The sequence below is a fragment of the Petaurus breviceps genome, unplaced genomic scaffold (genome assembly GCF_028583685.1).
Source record: "Petaurus breviceps papuanus isolate PSGF00001 unplaced genomic scaffold, PetGlider_PUasm1.0 227, whole genome shotgun sequence".
In the NCBI taxonomy this organism is placed as follows: domain Eukaryota; kingdom Metazoa; phylum Chordata; class Mammalia; order Diprotodontia; family Petauridae; genus Petaurus; species Petaurus breviceps.
In genome coordinates this window covers 8,964,497-8,982,331 of record NW_027185896.1, presented here as the reverse complement: position 1 = coordinate 8,982,331, position 17,835 = coordinate 8,964,497, and the positions used below count along the sequence as shown (strand labels likewise).

The 17,835-nt window shown below is 39.1% G+C and overlaps 1 protein-coding gene and 1 pseudogene across 2 annotated transcripts in view; both read right to left on the bottom strand.

Moving 5' to 3' along the window:
* RASSF1 (Ras association domain family member 1) overlaps nt 1-17,835 on the bottom strand; it is a 37,509-nt gene that overhangs the window by 10,514 nt on the left and 9,160 nt on the right. Inside the window, exon 2 of one of the 2 annotated variants that reach the window (XM_069095640.1) lies at nt 16,311-16,417. The exons of the other annotated variant lie outside the window; for it this stretch is intronic. Coding sequence (XP_068951741.1) covers nt 16,311-16,417 — 107 coding nt within the window. The remainder of the gene's footprint in view (nt 1-16,310; nt 16,418-17,835) is intronic. 2 annotated transcript variants of the gene reach the window in all.
* Nucleotides 3,832-7,584, bottom strand: LOC138166890 (N-alpha-acetyltransferase 10 pseudogene; annotated as a pseudogene).

Below are 17,835 nucleotides of genomic sequence, written 5' to 3'. Positions count from 1 at the left end.
GGAAGTCACAAGAGTAGTATCAAAGGAAGGATTTGAATCCAGCTTTTGAATCCAGAGCTTTTTCCCATGAATCACTAGGTGGAAGGCAGCTCTATAACACCTGAACTGTATCCCTACCCAGACCATCTCTTCTCCATTCTAGGCTTCCATTTTCAGTTCCATTTTAATAGTTCAAATTTTATCTCAGTGTCCTGCTGGCATTTCAAATCCACTATGTCCAGAAATGAACTCATGACCTTCCCCATAAATATTGTCCCACTTACTACCATTGGGACCAGGGGCCTTGATTTCCTTATCTGTAAATGGAGAAGTTTGGAATCAGTGATCTTTAAGATCTTTTCCAACTCTAAAAGGATTATCTTGACTCCAGTGGTTTCTGTTAATGACCCCTTGGCACCCAATTAGTCACCAAAACCTCTGACACAATCTTTCTCTCCCATTCCTTGCTGCCACCAACTAGTCGCTGAGGCCTGTGAATTTTACTTCCATAAGCATCTTGAAACTGCTTCTCTTTCTGCCCCACTACACTCAGTTCTCTAAATGTACAAGCCTATTGATCCCAAGAGAAAGATCTCTTTTTCCACCATATAATTCTTGCTCCCTCCCTGTCTGAAATGCTATATATATATGGAAAATGATCAGGAAGGGATTTGCCCAAGGGCACACAGAACTCAGGTCTCTTGACTTCTGGTGCAGGATTCTTCCCACTTGACCATGTTTTGGACCATGAACTGTCCTACTTTCCTCCTTCCTTTTTCTATCTGTACATAGGAATAATAAAAAGTTTATTTACATTGTGCCTTAAGCTTTACAAGATGCTTTCCTCCCTAAAGTCCTGTGATTATTATCATTAACTGCATTTTATGGATGCTGCCTGAGTAGAGAAGTGACATTCCATAGATCAAATTAGTAACAAGAAACTGAATCAAGACGAACAAGGAGACAGGTTCAAAGGAATACTGAATCTGGGAGTCAGAAGATCTGGGTTTGAATTCTGAACATGCAGCTTCTGCCCTTTGTCTCTCTGAGCAAATCACTTCCCTGGGCTTCAATTTCCTCACCAACAAAATGAGGGGGTTGGACTACATCATGGGTTCAGAACTTTTTTGTGTGTATGGACCCCTTAGGCAGGCTGTTGAAGCATATGGGTCCCTTTTCTTAGAATCATGTTTTTAAAAGTACAAAATAAAAAACATAGAATTACAAAGGAAACCTATTCTATTGAAATACAGTTATCAAAAAAAGTTGCTTTTTTTTAAAAGCAAATTTATGGACCAGCTTCTTAAACTCCTGACTTAGGTGATCCCTAAGTTTCTTTCCAGCTGCTATGATTCATTGGTCTTTTATCATCTAAGTACAGCCCTGGTTGCTTTAATCCCTGTTTAAAATAGCTTCCTGCTTTATTCTACAACTGTTCTCCTGCCTGCATTTTCTGGATTTTTGGATGCCAAGGAGTCTCAGAAGGCCCTCTTGTTGAGGGTAGAGGGGAGTTGTCATAAAGGGCAGCTGTCAGAGGTCCTGCTTGTCAAGGGGCCTGCTGGAACTCTGAAAAGGATGATGAAACTGTTGGTGGTTCAACTGAAAGGCTTTGTGGCTGACTCTCCTGAGCTCTCAGGGTATGTCTATGAAATGGTTCCAGGAGCCCAGTAAGTGCTTTATAAATATTCACTGGCTCCCTGACATGGAGAAAGAAGCTGGTCGCTTAGGCAGCTGAGAAGGTAGAGAATAGTATCAAGACAGCAGGTTCTACCTGGCTGCCTGGCCAACCCCAGTCAGTGATCACTCCTGGCCACACCAAGAGGTGTGTGTTGATGATGTAAACTTGATTTCTCCTTGTCCTCAGAGATTCAAAAATGTTCAAGAGTGTTCTTCTACAAAAGGCTTTTATATGCATCTGTTCCTTTGGGGACAAGACAGAAGAGCTTCTGGAGGAAAAGAAAATCTGGACTCTCAAAGATGGCAGCAGCCTATTCAAGCTACTTCAGATGTAACATTCATTACATTTTCCTTTGTTTCCTGTTAGTAAATTCCATTGTCTGTATGACAAGTGAGTGAATTCTTTGGGGGTTATACTGAGACAGGAAGAAGGATGAGGATTCCAAATTGGGGAAGGGAACAGAATCCAAGGGTTATCTGGGGGGAAAATAATCTAGTCCCTGAGACATTATTTTTTATTTTTGCCTCTGTATTAAAAACACGTTTTACTGACGCCTTTCATCTTTGCATTGCAGTAATTTCAATGCCCCCTTTGGACTGAATCTTCCTTTGTGATGAAGAAAAACAATTAAGAAAAAAAAAATCTGAAACAGTGACTACATATGAAACTGTATATGTTATTTTTCCCAGTTAGTCTCCTTCCAGTCAGGAGTGGGGGGGAGGTATGTTTTATTATCTATTTTCTAGGATCATCACTGGTTTTTCAATTACTCATTTACATTGTTGCAGTTGTGTATTTTGTCCTACCCCATATCAACCCATAGAAATCTTCCCATGTTTTTCTGAATCCCTCAGTTATCAGCATGTATACCACAGCTTTTTCAGCCATTCACCAATGAATGAGCACCTAATTTCTTTCTGGTTCTTTGAATAAAGAATGATGTTATGAATATTTGGCCTATGTTTCTTTTACTTTCTTGGGGTATATAAACAGTAGTAGGACCTCTGAGTCAAAGAGTATGAACAATGTAATCATTTTTCATTCATTTCAAATTATTACCTAGAATGGTTGGGTCATGTTTTAGCTTCACCAATAGGTTATGAGGTATGCCTATCTTTCCCTAATCCCTCCAACGTGGATGCTTCTCATTTTTGGCCCTTTTGCCAATTGGCACAGAGTTGTTTTGAGTTAAATTTTCCTTACTCTAAGTTATTTGGAGCATGTTTTCATGAAATCATTATTATAGTTTGCAGTTCTTTTGAAAACTGTTTATATCCTTCAACAACCACTCAGTTAAGGATTCTCTAGACTAAAATGCAGAAACTGTGCATGCTGATGAAGGCTGGGAAAGCTAGGGACATTTTGTGCATTTGTAGTTTGAAGTTCAAACTTCAAGTACCATAAGGTGCCTTGAAGAAACCAGTTCTGTGGCAGCTGTTCCAAGTCTATTCATTAGCACACAAACACTGTCTGCTACAGACCCTGGGCACATCCAGTACCCACTCTAATACAGAACTCCCAGAAGCTGACTTCATTAAAGTGTAGCAGCCTTGGTTAACTGTTGTCTCTGCCCTAGGTCAACTCTCTGTTAGTCTCAATTGGATGGTGACCAATGAGAAAAAGGGAAATGTGTGCTAGAGAGATCAGAGCCTCACAGAGGCACCATTTTCCCTAATGCTGTGATGCTCCACACATGTAGTTAAGTATCCACTAGCCTTTGTCTAGGGGTATCTTTTCCTCTGACATTTTGGGTGAGGCTATCAGCTTCAAGTTCATTCTGGATCTGGGACAGGATCAATAGACACTCGACTAGATCAGTCTGTTGGCTGTACTCTCTTCCTCCTTATGTTTGGAAAGAGAACAAACTAAGGGTCCTTTTATGTCATCACAAGATCCTGGTGCTGGGGGGGGGGGCGCGGGAAAGCAGTGGTAGGTTATAAATCTCAGTCAACTTGCACTCATTACCTTCTCTGGCTGGCAAACTCCCATCTTTTCCTCCTCTAATCCCTAACAATTAATTCATCAGCTAAGGTGAAAGCCCCTCCTCTGGTTACCACTTTTTAAACTTTCATTCCCACTCCCATTAGTACTATACCTCCCTAGGCTTTATTCTGCTCTGCCCTCCCCTTCCATTGTGCCCTCCAGGACCTTATTCTATTGTTAATAAACTTTCCTCATTCTAACTGACCAACTGCAACTTGAAGGAGGGCAAGCTGTCCAAGCTGAAGTAGCAAGGCATTCTGGGGGAAGAGACAAAGAGGCAGAATAGTCCAAGTGAGTAAAACTACTAACTCTACCTTGACCACTACCTTCTCTCAGACCATGATGGAGATAGCCCAAGACCCTGAGCCCAAGAACCTGACCACTGGTTTCTGAATTCATTATTAAGGGGGGGTAGTCCCTGTAAAGAAGGAGTCAGCCATCCTTGGCACCAGTAACATCAAATCATTGACCAAGTGCCACTGATAAGCAGGGAAGAGCCAAGCCTCCTAGGCTGCCGGTCTGGCTTATTGGTTCCAGTCCAACCCCCACAGCCACCATCAAGAGAAGCAACTCTTGTGTAGATGTGGCTTGGCAACTTTCTCTGTAGATACTTCAGGTGCTGAGGACCTTGAAAAGGAAGCTCTCACTACTAAAGTCCTTGGCACTGTCAAATGGTTCAACATCAGAAATGGATATGGTTTTAGCAGTGGAAATGTCATTAAAGAAGATGCATTGCCATCTGCTATGCTGCAGAACCCTGAGAACTATGGGGACCTTCTATCTGCTTTGCATCTGAAACCCCATTCATATTACCCCCCCCATTAATATGTAAACTCAAGACTAGGGATTGTCTTGCTTTAACACAGTGCTCCACACAGAATAAATGCCTAGTAAATACTTTTTCAAAGTTGTGGTGGAAGCCAAAGACCTATCTTGCTATCATGATAGTTGTCCAGTATAGCTAATTAAGAAGGGAAAAGAAAAAGGAAAGAAAGAAAAAAAGAGAAGAAAACAACTGTCTCTGATTCCAGTAATGGTTGCTTGAATTTTATCAAGGGAAATGAAGTTTTGATTGCTGGCCTTTGTTGCAAAGATCATGCCATCAATTGATATTCCTAGATTTTACTTAAAAGTGGCAAATGTGACCCATGTTTCTTTTTGGATCTTATACAAAAGCAATAAAGAAAGACCAAGATCATTAAAAAATATATACTTTTTCATTCATTCATCCTAGACCTTTTCCTTCTTTCTATTTTTTTGTATTCAGTGAAAACGGACTCCCTCCATATGACACGGTTTCTTTGCTCTAATCTTTAGTATTGGACACTTCTTCTCAGATACCAACACACTGGAGCAGGAGAGGAGCAACATACCTCTTTTTCCTCACCTGCAAATTCTCTCCTTTTTGTCATCACTCAGCAAATCTCTACCTTTGAAATGTATTATGACTAGTGTTCTTTGATTCACCTACACACCTGAAGGTCATTTTCCCTTCCTTCCTCTTGAAGTTCATTGTTGTTCCTTCCATACCTCAAAACTCTACGTCACCCCATTTCTCTTCTCTTTTTGTGCAGAAGGTGGTCCCTTTTGCACAAGGCCAATGACTCTATCTGTGTCTTTGATCCCATACCTTCTTCTTTCTTCCAGGAGCTTGCCCCTTCAATCAGTTTTCTTTCTCTCATCTTTTACCTCTTCTTGTCTATTGGCTCCTGCTGCCTACAAATATGCCCTGGGTTCCCCTATCCTTGAGAAGCCTTCACTTGACCTGTAAGTCCCTTCAAGCTATGTTTCTCTAGCTCTTCTTCCTTTCATAACTAACTGCTTAGGAAAAAAAATCATCTACATATAAACCCAAGAACAAAAACTATTGGGAGGGTGGGGAAGAATATTCATCAAACTAGGAAAACTGGAAAGAAGTTTGGTAGAAAAGAGGTTTAGACCAGCATCTTATGTGCCACAATGACTCCCAAATGGAGAGGACCTGCATTTAAAGGTCATTCCATAAACAATTAGAGAACAGAAAGAGATGCCTTTAAGATATGTGGTTGGGAACGGGGGAAGTTGATCACCAAACCAGGGATAAAAAAGGAGTTCCAAGAGACAAAAAAGGCCATTAAAATCACAGAACTCTTCATGCTGCCATCTTAACTGGAAGTGCTTACCTAAAGTAGAGAAAATTTTAAAGTTTTTGTGCGAACAAAATCAATTTAGCTAAAATCAGGAGCTGTCATATGGGGAAAACATCTTTGCATTAAATTTTGTTTAAAAAAATGCCCAAGATGTACAGGCAATTGACAAAAAAATATTTAACACCAATAGCAGAAGTTCTTAACATTTTTTGCATCATTTTTTGAACCCTTTGGTGAAACCCGTGGATTACTTCTTGGAATAAAGTTTTCAAAGTTATAAAATAAAACACACAGGATTATAAAAGAAACCAATTATATTGAAATACAGTTATCAAGATGTCAAGATGATATTTTAAAAAAGGCAATGAAGTCTAGGTTAAAGACCTCTGACCTAGTGCCATTCTCCAATGCAAAAGAAACTATTTTTCAGAAGACTTACAAATTGTAAATAAGCTAATGAAAACATGCTCCAAGTAATAAATATTAAGAGATTCAAATCCAAACAACTCAGAGGTTTCATTTCACAACCAGGCAAATTAGTAAAAATGCAAAAGATGGGAATTGTCAATGCTGGAGGGAGTACTGGTGGAGACATGAAGTGATCTGACCATTCTGGATATAGAGAATGAATAATGTAGTAAAAGCAAAGATGCCCCCATTTCTCCATTCTCGTTCTAGAAATGCTACTATAGGAATAAGATGAGAGAGAAAATAAAGGCATAAGAATAGGCAAAGAGGAGACAAAATTATCCTTATTTGATAATGACATGGTGGTTTTACCTAACTAACCCTAGAGAATCAGCAAGTTTTTTTTGTTGTTGTTTTTTTAATGCAACCTTCAGGGCCCCAAATGGCTCAAATAGAAGGACTGATCTGTGAGCGAGGATAGGAAAGAGACAGTAGTCTGGATGGTTTAAGGACAGCAGAATCTCAGACTTGGGACTTAAGGACACTGAACTGGAGGCTTTTGAGCTATCCTTGATGTCACTGCTCTCTGTGGTTCTGCTGACCTCACTGAGGTCCTTGCTGTTACTACTGCTGTCCTTGGCAGTGAGTCCTTATTCCTTCCTCTGACAGCAGCACTCCCCCATGTGGATGACTTTGGGATCCATCTTGTTCTTCACAGAGGTTAACACCAAGTGTTTACCTTTCTCTTTTTCAGCTTTTCTGCAGTCTAGGTCAGATTCCACTTTGTAGGATATATTTTGTCCTTGTTTGCAGAGCGTGTGGGCTCGGCTTTACTGATCTGAAGGGCATTGGAACACATGTGTAAAGCTGCACAGTTACTTTTCCTGATACTCAGATGGACATATTGGGGACTGAAGTCTTTGATCATGCATGGCCCCTGGGGTCTGATCCATGAGTTCCTGTGTTAGACAAAGCAAGCAGTGGGAACATTATGTAGCCAGGGATGTGATGTGTTTCTGGTGGATATCATCTGGGTCTTTCTTCACCTTGGCCAGAATATAGCCCATAAGTGTCCCATTCTCATCCTCAGAAACATAAGGGAACTGAGCCCAGGATATACCACAGTGGAGATAGTATTCTATCTGATAGTTTTCTGGAAGGTGCAGCTCATTAGTGTTGTATATTCATCAGGTCCACTAGATGGGAAGGGGGTGGAGAAAAGCAAGAGAAACCAAGTGTTAACCCTTGGACTGTGGTCTCTCCCTGGAGAAGCCAAGAGTTCATCAGCCTCAGCATGTATGATTTAGTAGGGAAAAGAGAGAGATAGACTGGGGGAGGGGACAGGAATAGAGAAAGCCAAGGGGGGGGGTGATTCTTACCCTTATGGAAGAACCATGGAAGAGACATGGAAATCTTCTCTTTGACTAAATGATATGAACTTATATCCTTTATGGGTCCATAATTGAAATGCTACTATAGGAATAAGATGAGAGAGAATAAAGGCATAAGAATAGGCAAAGAGGAGACAAAACTATCCTTATTTGATAATGACATGGTGGTTTTACCTAGATAACTCCAGAGAATCTGCAAGTTTTTGTGGTTGTTTTTTTTAATGCAACCTTCAGGACCCCAAATGGCTCAAATAGAAGGACTGATCTGTGAGCGAGGATAGGAGAGAGACAGCCGTCTGGGTGGCTTAAGGACAGCAGAATCTCAGACTTGGGACTTAAGGACACTGAACTGGAGGCTTCTGAGCTATCCTTGATGTCACTGCTCTCTGTGGTTCTGCTGACCTCACTGAGGTCCTTGCTGTTTCTACTGCTGTCCTTGGCAATGAGTCCTTATTCCTTCAGTTCCTTCATGGCTTGGACTCTTTCTCAACAAATAAATTGAGACAATCACAGGATACAAGATAAAGTAGAAATCATCAGCATTTGTATATAGCAATAACAAAATTGCAAAGGACATAATAGAAAGGGAAGTCTTGCTTAAACAACTACAAAATAGAAGAGATATCTAGGAATCTATCTACCAAGGTACCATTAAGAGTTATATAGATAACAATTACAAAACACTCCCCAAATAAATAAATAACTGGAGGGTTATTATTCAGTGCTAATGGCTGGCCCATGCCAATGTAATATAATGATACTTCCTAAATTAATTTACAGGGCTAAGGTTTTATAATTTAGATTTCCAAAGAGATACTTTATAGAGCTAAAAATATACAGAATAACATATAATAAAAAATGAGAAGAAAATTTATTTAGAAGAAGATCTAGAACTCAAGGGAGATAACAAAATGAAGGAATGAGGAAACAATAGTGCTTCTCTTGTGTTATAAAACAGTTCTATTGTATTATAAAACAGTTGGTACTAGATAAAAAGAGAAAAGTAAAGCAGTAAAACTAACTAAATAAAGAAGAATCAGAAGCAATTTAACACAGTGCTCAATAAACTCAGGAACATAAATTATTTGGGGGGAAACTTGAGCAAGAAATGCTGGGAAAATTAGAAAGCTGTCTGATTGAAATTAGGTTTAGACCAGTAACTTACATTGTACCTCACAATAAACTAAAAAATGAATATGCAACATGAATGGTAAAAGTCATGCCACAAAAAAAGAAGGAAAAGAATGGAACCCAGTCAACTATATCTTTCAGAGCTAAAGGCAGGGGGAGAATTCTTTATAAAATAAGGGATGGAGATGATCAAAATGAAAAATGACGTTAATTGTATGAAATAGGAAATTTTGGCATGAACCAAATTAGCACAACCAGGATAAGGGAAGCTTTAAGGGATCAATATACAAAACTTTGCATCAAATATCTCTGATAAGGGGCGGGTAGGTGGCACAAAAACTATCCCTGTGACCTTGGGCAAGTCACTTAACCTCAATTGCCCTCCAAAAAGAAAAAAAATATCTCTGATAAGGGTCTGAAATCCAAAATATATAGGGAACTTAAAAGAACAAGAGCCATTTCCCATTGGATAAGTGGTTAAAGGATGGGAATAAACAGTTCTCAAAAGAATCAGAAACTATTAAAATCATGAAAGACTGTTCCAAAGTATTAATAACAGAAATATGAATCAAAGTCATTCTGAGGTTTCACTTTATACTCAACAGGTTAAAGGTGACAAAAATTAGGAATAGTCAATGTTGGATAGGCTGTGTAAAGACAGGTATACTGATGCATCATTGGTGGAGCTGTGAAACAATCGAATTATTCTAGAAAATTAATTTAGAATTATGCTAATAAAGTGACTAAAATGTTCATACCCTTTGACCCAGAGATTTTGCTAAGCATATACCCCAAAGATGAAAAGAAAGCCCCAATATACACTAAACATACTTAGAGCAGCAATTTTTTTGTAGTAACAAAGAACTGGAAACAAAACAGATGTCCATCAATTTTTAAACAGATTCTCACATATGAATGTAATGGAATATTGTTGTAATATAATGTATATGAAGACTACCAAGAAGCATGGAACAATTTATAAGAACTGATACAAAATGAAGTAGTCAAAACCAGGAAAACTATAAACATAACCACAACAATGTAAATTTCAAAAAACAAAACAAAACAAAACAAAAAAAACCCCAACAAAACAAAACCAAACCCAAGCAAATAACCCCCCCCCCAACCCCAAAGGGGAAAAAAAACCCACTCTTGCATGCCATTCAATTATACTGACAAAGCTTGGACCCAAAGAAGGAATGAAAAACATTTTTGCAGAGGTGTGTATACAGAATATTATATATATTGTAAGGCTTGGTTATGTTGGTTAGTTTTGCTGAATTGTTTTTATCTCTCTGATGGTTCTTGAGGTATGGGAGGGAGGATGGATATATTTGGAAGATGGTTTAAAAGCAAAAAATTGTCAGTAAAGTTAAAATTATTTTTGAATTATGCAAGAAAAGTGAACTAAATTGTCCATAATGTTTGACTTATCAATCCCATTACTAAATATGTGCCCAAAGAAGTTGAAGATGAATATAACAATTAAATATATATCCAAATATTTCAAGCAGCACTTTTTGTGGTAGCAAAGAACTTAAACAAATCAGGTGTCCATCAAATGGGGAATAGTTGAAAAAGCTGTGGTAGATGAATGGAATGGAATGTTATTATGCAGAAAGAAATGAAGAATACAGGGAATTCAAACACAGGAAGCTATGTATGAACCAATGCACGGTTACTTTATAGGAATTTAGGTATGCAAAGTGAAAAAAAAGAAGCAGCTATGTGATAAATCACTGGGCCTCCTCTGACGAAGACCCAAGCTCAAATCTAGCTTCAAACACTTGCTAGTTGTATGAACTTGGGCAATTCACTTAACCTCTATCCATGTCAGTTTCCTCAAGTATAAAATGCTGATGATAATAACACCTACTTCCCAGGGTGGTTATGAGGATCAAATGAGAAAAGATTTGTAAAGTGCTTAGCACAGTGAATGGAACCTAATGGGTACTAAATAAATGCTTGTTCCCTCCTTTGACCCCCAAAGAACCTTACCCTCTACTGAATTATTAGATCCATCCTCTCAGTAGAGAAGAGGTAGCCTTTGGGTGTAAATTGTTTCCCACATAGTAAGATGTACTTGTATTGGTTTGTATTATTTAACTTTGCTGCTCTCGAAAAGGGGGAGGGGAGTTGTTATTGGGAAGTGACAGTTGTATATACATACATACATACATACATACATACAATTCATTTTGAACTTAAATATATAAAGACAAAATAAGAGAATATTTCCATGTATACAGTACAACATAAAAGAGGATTTCCTAAAAAATTACATTTGTTTATTTTATTTTGAAAAACTATATAAGTACTACACATTATTTTTAAGACTACCTTCTAGGGGCAGCTAGGTGGCTCACTGAATAGAGCACTGGCCCTGGAGTCAGGAGGACCTGAGTTCAAATGTGACCTCAGACACTTAACACTTACTAGCTGTGTAACCTTGGACAAGTTGCTTAACCCCAATTGCCCAGCCTTCCCTCCTCCAAAAAGCAAAACAAACAAACCAACAATAACTTACTTTCTATGCTATCTTCTATTTTCTTTTTTCCTCTGCTTTGCATTTTTCTATTTTTTCCCTTTCTCCCCACCCCATTCTAGAGATAGCTACCATTAGACATGCATGTGTATGTATGTATGTATGTATATATGTACATACACATGTGTGTGGGTATATAACTATACTATACATACTTCTACTTGTCAGTTCTCTCTCTGGAGACAGCCTCTTCTTTCATTAGGTCCTTTGTAGATGATTTGAGTATTTATAATACTTAAAATGACTTATTTTCTCAAAATTGTTCTTAAAGTAATATTGCTATACTCTACTCAACGTTTTCTTGGTTCTGCTCATTTTGCTCTTCATTATTTCATACAAATCTTTCCATGTATTTTTATTTTTTAATTTTTGCTTTTTGGAGGGCAATTGGTGCTAAGTGACTTACCCAAGGTCACATGGCTAGTTTTTGTGTTAAGTGTCTGAGGCCAGATTTCAACTCAGGTCCTCCTGACTCCAGGGCTGGTGCTCTATTCACTGCGCCACCTAGCCGCCCCCTTTCCATGTATTTTTAAAATCAAAGAGAGAATTATTTCTCATAGCATTGTGGTATTCCATCACTATCATATGCCACAACTTGGTTGTTTTGTTTTTTTTGGAGGGGGGGAAGGCAGGGCAATTGGAGTTAAGTGACTTTCCCAAGGTCATATGGCTAGTAAATGTTAATTAAGTGTCTGAGGCCAAATATGAACTCAGGTCCTCCTGACACCAGGGCCAGTGCTCTATTCACACTGTGCCACCTAGCTGCCCCACCACAACTTGTTTAACCATTTTCAACTGATGGGCATCCCCAAGATGCCTAGTACTTTGCCACCACTAGTATACATATATAGATATATTTAAAGTATCAATAAAAACAGTCATCTACCTCTACTAAAAATCCTGTAACTGGGAATTCTAGTACCTACAGAAAATTCAGCTGAGTGTAGGGATGAGAGATAGAAGAAAAAAAGACCTAGAATATCCTGAACCCTTTGGTTCCTCTGCTAGAGAACTCAAGCTATTCGATACTTGGGTACCAAACTTGTACCAAACAGGCACAATTACTCTAATGTCATTGGGGTCATCAATAATTTTATCTGCTGTTTTCTGTTTTGCTTCTTCCTGTGTGACCACCCCCTGGTTCATCATCCAGCACCCATGCATTAAGCATGGGTTTTCTGCAAGCTCCCAACTCTTCTTTCTCTATGTTTTCTCTTCTGTTGATCTCATCTGCCTTGATGTGGCTAGGACCAGCTCAAAACAAATAAGCCCCAAATATGAATGTCCAGTTATAATCTCTCGTGAATTTTGTATCACCACCTGTCTTCTGGATCTCCACCTAGTTGACCCATAGTAAGCCTACATTAAACATGCACAACAACAAAATTCATTAACCTAACCTACCCTTATTCTAAAATTTTCCATTTCTGTTGACAGAACCACTACACATCTAGTGATCCAGGTTTGCAACACTGGAATCAATCTTAGACTCATCCTTTCCTTCCAATCCTATATCCAATAATTTGCTGATTCTACCCTGACAACGTCTCTCCCAACTACCCCTTTTCTCCAGACACACAACACTCCCCTAAGTCAGGCTCACATCACCTCTTCTATGGACTACTGCAATGACCCCCTATTGTGTCTCTCGGCTTTTAGTCTCCCCTCTCCCTAATCATTCCTTCACATAGCTGCCAAGGGAATTTTCCTAAGGTGCAGGTCTCATGTCACTCCCTATTCAAAGACTTTCAGTGTACTAGGATAAATAGGGAAGCTGACTATAGGGAAACGATGACAACAACTAACGTATCTATGTATTTGTATATGAATGTATGACCAAAACCCATTCTCCATTAGATAAATGGTCAAACGATATGAACAAACAATCCTCAAAAGAACTACAGACTTTTAACAACTATTTAAAAGAATTCTCCAAACCACCAATAATAATTAGAGAAATACAAATTTAAAAAACCCTGGGGTTTTACCTCACTGACTTCAAATTGGCAAAGATAACAAAAGATGGGAATGGTTGAGGGGTTGTGGGAAGACAGGCACACTGGTGCATTGTTGGTGGAGCTGTGAATCAGTATGACCATTTTGGAAAGAAACTTGCAAAGAAAGTGCCTAACATGTTCATGCACTCTGACTGAGAGATTTCATTACTAGAATTATACACCAAGGAGGAAGGAAGGAAACAAGCACTTATTAAGCATCTTCTATGTGTCAGACACTGTACTATAAGGAGGCCATGGATAAGAAGAAAATCCCCATATATACAAAAAGATTTATAGAAATGCTTTCTGTGATATCAAAGAATTAGAAATAAAGTAGATGTCCATTGATTGGGGAATGATTAAACATATTGTGGCACATGAATGTAATGGAATATTGCTATATTGGAAGAAATTATAAATATGAGGAAAAGAGAGGAGCATGAACTGGTGCAGGGTGAAGGAAGCAGAGCTGGAAAATAATATATACAATGACTACAACAACGCAAATGGAAAAAAAAAACCCCATCAAACTATAAAACAATCAAAAGAGAAAATTACAAAGAGCAAGCCCGGCTCCAAAGAAGATGTGTGAGCAGATGTTTTCACTCCCTTTCCTTTCCGTAGGTGGGAAACATTAGGTGTGGCATACTGCACATATTTTCAGCCTTTTTTGGATACAGCAGTCAATTTTGCTGATTTCTTCCTATTTTTTTTCTCTAAAAAGATGATTTGTTGTATGGGATGCCTCTCTGGAAAAGTGGAGAAGGAGGGACAGTGGAGGAAATTTTGGTGGAAAAAAGATATCAGTAAAAATTATTTTCAAAACCCTTTCAGTGTGATTGCTGTGCCACCAGGTTAGTGATGATTGAAGAGTAGGGAAAACAGAAAGGATAGTGCAGCATTGAAAAGAGACTAATGCTGTCCAGGTTTTCAAGAAAGAAGAGAATGGAATCTGCAAACTATTACCCAAGGAGCTTGATTTCAATCATGGAAAAAAACCAAAACCAAAACCAAAACAACATCTAGAAAAGGCAGCCATAATCCAAGGAGTCAGCATGGCTTAGTCAAAGGCAGGCGATGCCGGGCCAATATCCCATTCTTTTAAAACAAGGTTACTAGACTAGAGATGTAGTTTACATTTGACTCAATCTCTCATGTTTCTCTGGAGGACAAGATGGAGTGAGATGAATTAGACAACGGTACAAAATATCCAGAATTGGGTGAATGGCCAAATCCAAAGAAGAGTCATTAAATTACTGCTCAATGTCAACTTAGAAACAGGCCCTCAAATGGAGTGACCCAGCAATCTGTCCTTGATGAAATGCCATTTTAAATATTTGTATGAATGATTTGGATAAAGGCAAGATGACATTTTTTATCAAATAAGTAGATGAAAAGAAGCTAAAATATGATAGCATCCAACAAGATCTCAACAGGTTAAAATGCTGGGCTTAGTAAATTAAATATAAGTATTATAACTTACTTCAAAAATCGATTTCAACAAATATAAGATGAAGTATTGCAATATTGAATCTTCTGTGAAAATGGGATGGAAATTTTAGTAGACTGCAAGCCCATTAGATACCAGTGTAATATAGCAGTCAAAAGAGCTGGTGTTAATTGGAAACAAAGTAGGTACCATCAATTATTATCATTTATTGGAAACATAGTAGCTGGCATTCATGCAATGCAATATTACTGTGCTATACAAGATAATCAATATCAAGAATTCTGAGAATCATAGGAAATCTTATATGAATGAATATGAAAGTAATATGTAGAACAAAGGGAAAAAAACCCATACAACTGAAACTATGTAAATGGAGATAATAATAAAATCAAACTAAATGCCAGGTAAGCTTAGTTGTGAAGAAGAGATGAACAAATGTACATTCCCTTCCTCTACTGGAGAGGAGGAAGACTCTGGGTGTGGAATGTGGAGTGTGCTGCCAAACACAGCATGTTGTTTGTTTGTTTTTCCTGAACTGTTTTTTGCTTTTTAAATGTTTGTCACAGGGGAGGGTTTGATGGATATGGGAGGAGAGGAGTTGTATATTTGGAAATGAATGTGCTGTCAAAATAAAATACATTACTCTAAGAAAAAGTTGATAGCATACATTAAGAGGGAAACATGTCTAGGGCTGGAGTTAACAGTCTGTATGTGGCCCTGGCGAGATCACATTTGAAGAGCTACATTCAGTTCTGAGCACAATGTCTGAGGAAGGATATTAACAAGTTAGAGAGATGGGAAAAAGCCTCAAGATCACAGAAGTAACAGATGAAAGAATCGGACATGCTTAGTCTGGAGAAGAGAAGACTCTCCCAGTATATGGAGGACTTTTGTATGGGAAAAGGATTGCCCTTCATCAGCTTGGCTCCAAAGGGCAGAATGAGGGCCAATACAGAGATGGGAAGGAAACATGGACTTGGGCTTGAAACAAGGAAAAACTTGCTAAAAAATGAGTATCTATCCCAAATGTAATGTACTACCCCAGAAGATAGAGGATGCCTTCCAAGAAAGGCTGGATGACTGCCTGGTCTTTGTGGTATAGTGGCCCACATGCCCTGGTTCTGGGGTCACATGGATAAATGGATTGGGATGGAGGCACATGCATCATAGTTCATGCTCAGGCTAACTTCCCTTCCTTAAGTGTTGTAGAAAGCATCTCCAAGACCTCTCTCTCAGGAAGCCAGCAGAACTCAGTTCTTGTCCTGGTTCTGCCCTTGGCTTGTGTGACTTCAATAAAGTCCAATTTCTGGGTCTCCATTTCATAAGGATCCTAGACTTTAGAGCTCGAAGGGAGTGCTACCTGTCATCTAACTATTCTACTCCAATTCCATCACTTAAAGAGGAGGAACATGAAGCCAAAAAGTTTAAGTGATTTTCCCTGAAGCTGCACAGGTCGAACGTAGCAAAGCTGGAATTCGAACTCAAGTCTTCCGATAATAAATCCATTGCTTTTTCCACCAACACCCAAGAGGAAGGCATTTTCCACAGCCCTCCTACCTTCCCAGCCTAGCCCAGCAGTCCTACCACCCAAATGCTACTGATCACCAGGATTGCCATACCACATTGGTGTCTCTTTCCAAGGCAGGCTCCAAGCTCAGTTCCCGGGGACCACAACAGTCTAAGCGGATCAGGGCCCGGCATCGATAATGGCAAGTAAACTTGCAGTCTGGGGAGAGGAGGGAAAGATAGTGAGTGAAAGGGACATTCCTTTTTCATCTCTCAAAACCCATTGTCCCAATCCTGGGATCCAGTGATTCTCACATGGCTCTTTAGGTCCCCCTGGTGGACTTGTTGGAGACAGCACATCCTCCCAGAAAGCTGGGCTGAAAGAAGCTGCCTAAAATGGGCCATCAAGGTACTGGGGACCAATGCCCCCATCTTGTGGGGATCAAAGTCTCTACCTTCCACCTGCCCAAGTGTAGCAGATGCCTCCCCTCCTCCTGCCCTGCTTCCCCTCTCCCCGAGGTTTCTGTACTCTCTTTACCTACTTACACATTAACGAAGGCAGAGAAAGAATGCCATTAGGTTGATTCAGCCATGAATGATTACATTCACATGCCATAGCGAAACTTTAACACTCCAATGGTAGGAAAGGCTACGGATACATTTACACACATAAAGATACATGTACAAGCTGAAGAAGCTGTAGAGCAGAGGAATACACCTTCACATGCTACTGATGTATATTATGCTTAGTTGCAAGCTGTTTTAGAAATATATTGATACATTCATACTGATAAAACCTGTTATATATGCACCCCGATGCACTCATAAACCACCCAGTTACATGTTACATACATGGAAACTTTCATAAGCTACATGTTTGTTACACTGCTGCTGCATACATAGATCCGTATCTTACTTGCAAGAGTCCTCAATTACACTCATTCTTTCTTCATAAATTAAACCGATCTATTTCAGAACCCTAATGATACATTCAAACTCTAAACTTCACAGGAAACTGATAAATTTGCACATCATTGTCACACTGTCACATTTTGCACAGACATATTACACAGCTAGGTGGCACAATGAATAGAGTGCCAGACTTGGAGTCAGGAAGACTTATCTTCCTGAATTTATCTGGCCTTAGACTCTTTCTAGCTATTTGATCCTGGGCAAGTCACTTAACCTAGTCTGCCTCTGTTTCCTCATCTGTAAAATGATCTGGGGAAGGAAATGGGAAGCCACTCCAGTATCACTGACAAGAAAACCCCACGTGGGGTCAGGAAGAGTCAGGCATGACTGAAAGGACTGAAACAAAACTGTAACATTACACTTATGTACATCCTGATACTGCTGACACATGTTGATACATTTATACATGATATAATTGCACACACAATGATATATAGCTTAATACTGTCAAACAGAACAGAGTCACATACTTTGACACTTTGATTTTGCCCTTGTGTGTAACTTTCTCCATTGGTAAAGGTTGTAGCTTATACATTCCTGTGATTCTGGTCTCCTCCTAACCCAAATTTGATAAGAGGATCTACTCAATGGACTGGAAACCTTCCTCTGGATCTATTAGAATCTCAGGGTATCCCAATGGTATCTATTAGTACCTATTGGGTATCT